The sequence below is a fragment of the Ylistrum balloti genome, unplaced genomic scaffold (genome assembly GCF_031769215.1).
Source record: "Ylistrum balloti isolate Yb309-2 unplaced genomic scaffold, AGI_CSIRO_Ybal_v1 Utg373086, whole genome shotgun sequence".
Taxonomy (NCBI): Eukaryota; Metazoa; Mollusca; class Bivalvia; order Pectinida; family Pectinidae; genus Ylistrum; species Ylistrum balloti.
In genome coordinates this window covers 51,994-61,266 of record NW_026783200.1, presented here as the reverse complement: position 1 = coordinate 61,266, position 9,273 = coordinate 51,994, and the positions used below count along the sequence as shown (strand labels likewise).

At 34.0% G+C, this 9,273-nt stretch overlaps 1 protein-coding gene across 1 annotated transcript in view; it reads right to left on the bottom strand.

Moving 5' to 3' along the window:
• Positions 1–4,060: 4,060 nt before the first annotated feature.
• LOC132564864 (multiple epidermal growth factor-like domains protein 11) overlaps positions 4,061–9,273 on the bottom strand; it is a 29,832-nt gene continuing 24,619 nt past the window's right edge. Inside the window, exons 11-16 of the mRNA XM_060229481.1 lie at positions 7,860–7,955; positions 6,912–7,007; positions 6,550–6,651; positions 4,851–4,932; positions 4,328–4,377; positions 4,061–4,146 (exon numbers count right to left, since the gene is read on the bottom strand). Of these exons, the coding sequence (XP_060085464.1) occupies positions 4,061–4,146; positions 4,328–4,377; positions 4,851–4,932; positions 6,550–6,651; positions 6,912–7,007; positions 7,860–7,955 (512 nt within the window). The remainder of the gene's footprint in view (positions 4,147–4,327; positions 4,378–4,850; positions 4,933–6,549; positions 6,652–6,911; positions 7,008–7,859; positions 7,956–9,273) is intronic.

Genomic DNA, 9,273 nt, shown 5'->3' with positions numbered 1-9,273 from the left:
TTTTATTACAAATACCTTAAAAATTAAGCAAAACTGACGAAAATATGTTGTACAGAAGTTACACTATTGTATAATTGAATTCAGCATGTCGCGTTTCCGTCATGTTAGTTTCCAGCTTGATGTAAACAAATAATGATAAGAAAATACCAACAGATCAACGTAATCATCAACCAATCTCAAATGCAATAAAACCCTTGCTCAATCCAAGAAAGTAGTACCACATTCTCAAATGAGAACAAGGTATTCATCAACGGAACCAATAAGCAAATTAACGAGCATCTAATACGCCCAGCCTCATATTGCACAATGAAATAGAATATTTCTCACTGAAATCACTATGAAGATTGTAGTCTTTGTTACGAGTTTGTCTATCTGTTGGTGACTTCTAGCAGGACAAAAATCGTGCGTATGGGGACAGGACCTTGCATATTGAATCATCTGAGACGTGTAAAGACCAGAGGTTGGGGATGCAGGAATGTTGATATCCAGAAATAAAAGTAGGATTTTAGCACCACAGGAATGTCCTGTCGATACCTTATCATCTTTTAAATCTTTTTCCCATGGAAAAAGTATTCCAAACCTCTCATGAAGATGACAGTGTCATTATCGAAAAGTCACACATAATTTTAATTGGATGTGATATAAGAACGTTAACACTGCGTATAATTACCAGTCTGACACAAATGTGTCACGATCTCAAGCAAAATTAGCTTAAACAAGACATTTATCAGAAATACGAATCAGTTGCTCAGGAACAAATGTTGAGAATGCAAGTAGCCGCAGCATATGTACATGTTACAATGAGTTTTAATGGAAACCGGTTTGTAATACTGCTCCATATATATAACATGACCTTCGTACAAGATTACGAAGATACTTCCTTCTTAAACGGGTTCCGTAAAAGTGTTCCATGTCTCCTCCCGCGAATTTGATTTAAGTTTACTTGGTAATTTTCTTTGTTTTCCATCGATGAAGCATAAATAAAGAGCTCATATTTACGTGCATAGTTATTTCTAAGTAAGTACAATAGCAGTATAGCCTAGGAACACATCTCATGTTTTTACAAGGCTGTATGTAGATACATATACTTGAGCGTCAGTCTGTAAACAATTTTAAAGTACCTACTTTCAGACCTCTGGAGGAAGAGGAACAGAATAAAAACGTCTCCGACAAACATAACTCCTGTAATTATTATTATCAATATCTGGTCAGGCGTTTGAATACAAATTCGGTGAGTCGTCCACACGTAATGTTGTTAGATATACGATTGTAGTATTAACTTTCTGTGTTGCATTCGTCTATATATAATAACTACGTCAAGTTGTAGTAATTGAGACTTTATACTATAATATACATTGATTCAGTCGATGTAGGAATTTATAAATCTAGACATCTCCCTCATGAACAAAGCTGGCCGCCGGTCACTTTCGGTACCAATATACATTGTACTGACATATGCGCAGCTGTTTGACTTAAATAGGAAGCATAGTTTTTGGAACAAAGTATTAAAACAATCCTGTCGCTCATTTATACTTGGAATTTCCTTTGCAACATCTTGGTTTGTGTCTATTTTCAGGACCAGGTCCGAATATCTAGAATGAAAGTTCACTTGTATACAGGCCTAAAACCAGAGTTGATTTCAAAGTTAAAAATCTTGTTAATATATTATTTTGTCATCTGTCCAATCAGAACGTAAAGTAACCCATAGTCTGCATTTAAGAAAGATATTTTCATTTGAATGTCGGTAACATTCTAAATAATAGATCTAATTACACAGTTCTTCCCACCACACACATAGTTATGAAAAGAAATGTCATCACCATGGTATTTTACATTATTTACATGAAAAAAGAAAAGAAAACAAAGTACAAGTCTGTCAAAGACAAGTTAGGGAAAATAATTGATCAACTGACCTGACATTTCTTTTGTTCAACAACCCGGAAGTATAATTATAGCCTGCATGGATACATAAATCATTTATATATAAAAAAAGTTTTGATTTGTATCAAATCTTGTTTTGGTAAAATAAGTATGGCAAAACAGATGTCATTATTGTGCTATTTTATCACGTCTGGCATAAATAAGTCAGAATTTTGTTTTAATTTACCTAAAACTTCCTTGTATACTTCAAGTGTACAATAACCCGGAAGTAAACCTGTCGTTTGATGGCACAAATAAAATGTTTTGTCAAAAGTATGAACATATATACCTCTGTACTGTAGTGTAAACAAAAATCAATTGTGGTTGAACTGTATTTCAGATAAAAGAGTTTTGTTATTCCAACGAAAAACAAAGAAAAAGCATGTATATAAGGTATTCAAAGGTAATCAAATAGAAGGTCTTCTTGGTCGTCCTTGCATTTCCAAACTCTTAGATATACAATTACACTAATGTAAACAGTTAATGACTGGTTGATATTTTGTCACAGCTTTGACGAGGTATACAGGTTTATAGACACTACCATTTTTAACCCATTAACTTTTTAACCTAGGCCTTTTCTAAGTTTTCATACAGCTATGCAAATGCTACAAATTGGTACATGGAATCTCACTCGTTTTGTAGCACAAGTTTCACTATTTGTCACTTTGACCCATTCAAGGCACTTGAGGTTAGGGAATAATTGAATGTCAGAGAGGTTCTGGTCCAGTGAGTGTAAAATAATTATTTATTCTGCCATTTGATGAATAGAAAAACACATATTTTGTCTGGGGTCGATTTCAGACATCTGTGAAAAAAGGAACTAAAAAAAAAATCGTTGACGATAAAAAAAAGATGTTCATTTTGTCCGCCTGGACATAATAGCAAAACATGTAGATAAATATTGCTTTTCTTTTAATTTCAACACACGGAAAAGAAATATTTTGAAAATGACTATTTTCTACGATTCCTTTTATCGTGCTGTTTTCATCACACCATTATACGCGATAAATAAATTTACTGACAGCATGTATAAAGCAGTCCCTACCAACCTAGTACATCACGCGATCATCATGAGAGTCTACATTAATTAGTACGTGGCCACTATATCTTGCCAGCGCATCCTATAATTGATGCGTTTGGCGAAATATACTTGATACACAATTTGGTATACCTTATAGTAAATGAAAAAAGCTTTTTTTTCCGTGAATTTCGTTTATGTTTGGATTTCATTAAAAGATGATGCAGTAATACGCAATATAGTGATATTTCGACTCAGTATTTTAAGAAAATCTTAATGATTGTCACAAGAAAATTAATCTAAGACAGTTGCAATAGCAAGTGTTTTGCTTTAATGTCTCGTGATAATGGGTGTGTTCTGGCGATTAATGAAGCAAGCGTTTAATGCTATAAACATCACCGTTGATGACGACGAATAATAAAAAAATCAGTATTGATACACAATGCTTTGTTAGTAAAGTAGACATCATCAATAACCATCGTTGTCATGACAGCCTTTCACGGTTACAATCAACGAAGAGAAAGTTGACTCCTTAAGCACACTAAATCATGTTTCATGAAGTTGAATTAAAGTATTTAAACATTTGGTGTAACGTAACAGTATCTCATCCATGTCAACATAATAAAACAAACATAAGCCTAATGTAGCGAACATGCTAGATAGTCATCAGACGCTGTGGACATTGAGAAATCATAGGAATATATAAATGTAAACAATGAACATTCTATATCAATACGCTGATAAACAAACAAGCGGAATGCTAATAAGAAATTTACATGATAATAAGATGAAAAAAGTAAAGCATAACGTTTTAAGGTCTGTTTGATTGTAAGGATGTAAGACGTTGAGGATGATATGTAATTTCTGTGAACTTAAGATATCAACGGTACACAATAAACAGTAGACTGAAGCCGTAGATTGTCTAGGATGCATTGTAAACGGCAAAGTCAAACGTAATGAATAGATCATTTAGCAAGATGTAATGTATTAAGCTCTTGACACTAAATCTCTGCCTTGAATTTTGCATTGCTACAAACATCAGGTATTAACATGGTGTAGAAGAATTGAGTTGTGCAATATAAATCTGAAATGGCAGTCGGTTGTATGAATGTGACAGTCCAATTATTTGACGATCATTTCATAGATGTGAGGCGCTTCTCCCTGTTCATTGGAAAGAGACGTATAGTTTGGATCTGGAACGGGTGATTCTGTAACATTAAAATCAAAGTGTGAAAGATAGACAAATGACAGACACTCAAATTACTTTATTCATGGATTTTGAGAGTAACATCTAATGAATAAATACCAAATGAAAATGTATTCTAAAACATTTCTGTCAGTTTGTATTAGTTTACACTTAAAAAGGTGTATTTTGTCTTTCTTCCTCACCTTTATCCTGATCTGGTGACTTTTTTCTGATTTCATTTCTTCTGTGTAAACTGTATAATAGAAAAATTGATAATTGTCGATAAGAGGAAACACTATTGAACCCATGCAAATCGATCAATTAGATTTTATATTTATCATTATCATGTGTTTCAAGCTTTTGAAAATGCAAAGTCAGATACCAACCAATGACCGAGAAATATTTTCACAGTTCCCTATCAGCATCCAGAGACATTTCACAGACATTTCAAGCGCCTTAATCTTGTCATTTCTCTATTGGGATACCTAACTATCCAATGTATATATTTAACATATTTCAATAACTTATGGATCGTCGTTCTTAACGCAAATTTGTTATGCAATTTCATTTGTTTAATACATCAATACAATAAAAATTGATATGTTTGATGAACTCTTATTCCGTTTGTTTCCAAATGAAAAATGTTAAGTTCAAGCTTGTTTTAAATTCAACATTTTACTCTGACTTTCCTATTGTTGCTATTGATGTTGTCGTTATGTTACTTACCGAAGTAGACATATAACCGTTGTGATGACCACAGCAATCAGTAGACCGCAAAGGACAGCCATTATGATCAGCTTAGCATCGGCTGAAATGCAACATCATAATCCGTGCGTTATTAAATATGATATTGTTAATTAGTGTAATGTAGATATATTGACATATTTATATGTAGAAATCACCATTTCGTCTAAACCAAATCTTGGCAGGTTATGTCAAGTTAATAACTATTAATTATCAACGTTGGATTTTTCTATGACAGTGCTTTTGTATCTAAGTCGAAATTCTACAATTTAAAGCCTATTCAATATGTGCGTATATCGTGACAATGCATACAATGATTAAAGAAATTAAAAGTGACAATGCACTCAAGAATAGGATTAGAATCTGAAGGATCTAGACCAGAAGTTTAGGAAATGTTATATAAACTAATGAATTCAGTCCGATTAAGATGAAATCAGTACCTACCACTTTTTGATCTTTATTTGTTCTATACCGTTAGATATTTTCATTTTCCCTCCGTTTTTGCTTTTAGTTAGATAAATATTTCAATTCCATTTAGAAAAAGCGATATTAATCTATAGTATAATTGTCAAAGATAATTGCCGGTCAGGCATTTTTGCCTTTCTAATCCGTCGCAAAACCAAGAGGACACAGTAATAAGACGGAAAGGAATCAATTGATTTACATATAAAATCTGAGAGAAACCTTGAGCAAGAAATTGCAGTAACACACTTATAGTTCCAAAATCAAAGGTGCCTTACTTTAAGTTATTTTGTTTTCCTAATCTGTCTCAAAATTGAAAGTGCACAACTATGGGATGGGGGGTCCATATATATATATATAGAATTTAGGAAAGGCCATCATGTAAGATCTCATCAAATGGCGATAACAAACCTTCCTTGCTAAAATCTTCTGAAGGAACAACGATAACAATAGTTCATAGTAAAAATCCAAGATGGCCTTCTTTTCGCCATTTCGCCTTCTGATCAGGCATAAAAACAGACAAGCACAACAAGTGACACAGAGGAAATTTTAGTATGATCAATTCAGCACTTCCTGAGAAATAGCGATAACAATCTTTCATTTTAAAAGTCGCCTGTAGGTCATTGCGTACTGCTGATCAGCCCCAAAATCTAACAGGCACAACTAAAGACCAAGGCCTATTGAGGACTTCTCAAGAATTAGCAATAGCAAATTTTGCTTATGAATAGACAGACTACCAACAGACCACGGATGTAGGGCGATTTGAATAGTTCACAAGAAAGAATTAACTCACTCCACCATGTGAAACCTCACAAGATCAAAAATGCAAATATTAATTTGTCAAAATACTGTACAAAGTCATTTGAATATGTTCTGGTAATCTAATGTTCGGTAATACAATAAGAAATAGTGCGTCAAATTGGTTATGTTAATAAAAGTATCATGATATTAAACCTTATTTATTTCATAGTAATTAATAAACCAGCTTGAATCCAATATCAATCACTCTTGTTGGTCAAGATGGAAGCACGCGAGAGGTCTTACTGTAGGAAGAAACTGGAGTACTTGGGGAAAATCATACATTTTCACGTCAGTTCCGGTAATCGAACTCCGGGATCCTAGGTGAAAGGTAGTGTGTTACAACTGGAACTTAATCAATAAGGACCTTGCTTCCTTATCGTATCAGTACACACACAATTATTCACTTGGTTTCACTTACCAGCGCTAATGCAATGACCGTCATCCTTGTTACACGTGTTGTCAGTACAAGTGTCCGGACAATCTGCACCACACACGACTCCATACTTTCCCGGATAACATTCTGCACACAAGCGTATGATGACTTAATTATTTGAAGATGTTACACTTGTAACATGCGCTAATATGAGATATGACATATTGTTTTACGTTAAATATGATATACTTTTATCGTGATGTTGTTTTCTCCTTTATCTAAAATTTGCTACAGATAATCACGTGAACATACATCAACGTCAAATAACATACACCAATCCATGCATGTGAATAAATTTTGCGTTACATTTTATCCTGTTTTCTACAATTGTATAGTGTTTTATTTACCCAAGCATTGGCCAGTTTGTTGATCGCACACGAAATCTTTACATGTCACAGGGCACGTTAAGGAACATGTTGCACCATACGTTCCAATAATACAATCTACAAGTAATTTTTTCAAGAAGGAATAATACATGAATATTTTGTATTCGATAAATAAACTGTCACTATATATCTGTAGCATTGTTTCACTTGCCTTGTTTTAGAAATCAATGATTTTTAAAAATTATGCAACGTATTCAATCATTTGGTCAGTGTATATCCTCACGTGACAACATCTGTTCCCGTCGCTTGACGACACCAAGGAAAATAAAACAGCTGTATTATACATTTTAAGTGAAGTCGGTGTGACCTGTTTGGTTAAATCGCTGAGAGATTGTGGTTAAACATTGGATGGAATATACAAGGACTTGTTAGTCAATATTATGTGACTGAATGGGAACCTTTCACAGGAAGTATGAAGGCTATGATATTACAATATGGTGGCGTTATGAAGTGTCAATTAGTGACCCAATTATAATTTTATTTCTGACTATAATTCTGGATGTTGCGGGGACGTAGAACTGCAAACTATTAATTTTTTTTATCTCCAATCGAATAAACTGACTATGGTTGCTGATATCAAAAGTGTGCTATCAGTTACAAAAGGAACGGTCAGTGGTAATGCTGGAATCAAAAGACTGTACGTTACCCAGTGTACTATCAGTTACAAAATGAAATTGAAGTGGTAATAGTTGACAAGGTAATCGCAATACTGAATCAAATAAAGATCCATCAAGACCCCAGACATTCCATCGGCCTCTTTGCCCAGCCCGTCCATGCTCACCATAAACCCCCTTTTACATAGCCTACAAACAGATGTAAGCGCTAGTAAGTTCACTGTAACACATTTGTCTTCAAAATTAGCGAGGTGAATTTAAGATCACGCATCGAAATGAAACATTAACAACTTACCATAACAAAGTCCCGTTTTCCGATGACACATGCTGTCTTTACAGTTCATAGGGCAATCAATAGCACACCCATCCCCGTATTTTCCTGTTGTACATTCTGTAAAAAAAGTCGTAATTATAATCTTTATTACCTAAGATTCATTACAGCAAATGCAAGATCATAACTAGTAAAATTGAAATTAATATTTTGGGGTGAGGTAATCATTTCATGAGATTTGGGAGGGTCTGACAATGAAGTGACGTCTCAAACCAGTCATAACGTTATGACTTACTAGTGGAATTATATCTGTGGAGCTAGGATGATTCCAAATTTACTATTGAAAACTAATTTTCATACCACTGTAACAGACTTGAAGTCGCTTCCCTCTCATACAAAATGGAAAATCAAGAAAGATGTCAAAGGTGGTTTATCATTTTCATAAACCCGCACATGTAATTGCTATTTTTACCTCTGAAAAAGTGTTTTCCCACAAATATGACAATAAAACTCATCTTATCTAAAACATTTCCATAGCAGGGATTTAAAACGCCATGGAGAGAGTGGAACAGTTTGGAGACATATTTATGTTTAAAATGTAACAGTTTTGAAGTCGCTTTCCTCCCATATGAAAGGGAAATTCAAGAAAGATTTCAAAGATATTTTTTCATATACCCAGACATGCAAAATACTTTTTTCAACTACGACAATGGAACCTATGTATGTTTGCATGAAGTTAATTTTAGACAAGAATGGTAACATTTTCCGGTACCCTGTCACAAAACTATCTCATAATTATCTGATTCTCATAATTATTCTGATAGCAGGTGGTAGACACTGCAGGATGACTTTAAGTTCTCGAGGTTTTATCGTACCATTCGAGTACGGTACGGTTCAGAATTTACATATTTACTTGATATTGGTCTAAAATTATCGGATATATAAAAATTACGAAAATTACTTAACAATATGACTGCTGCACCTCCCCGTTTATATATTGATTGATCACTTTGGATTTTCAAATTTATTCAGGCTCGTAGCATCACTGACGAGTCCTCGAAGGACGAAACAGCTTTATGATGCAGTTTAATTGATTGTATGATTCTACTGTTATGAGAGATTTCTGTTGCAAGAAAGATGAACGCCAGTTGTGAACTATACTGAAGCAAATTTCGAGAAAAATACTTCCGAATGAAAACAGCAAAATACGGAGGACGAAATTATGAAAATTAACCGAGTTTCTGGTTTCTCGTGTTTGGTTCGATTTTCCAGTAATTTATAAGCATAGCTATGACATCTTATTGTGTCCTCTCTTGGCTGACATTTGAAAAGTTGTTTCATCCCATTTTCAGATTTATCGATAACGTCTTCTCTTGAAATAGCAAGATGCTTATTGACCACGTCCCTCGGATATAACATCATGGATGCTTTTAAACAA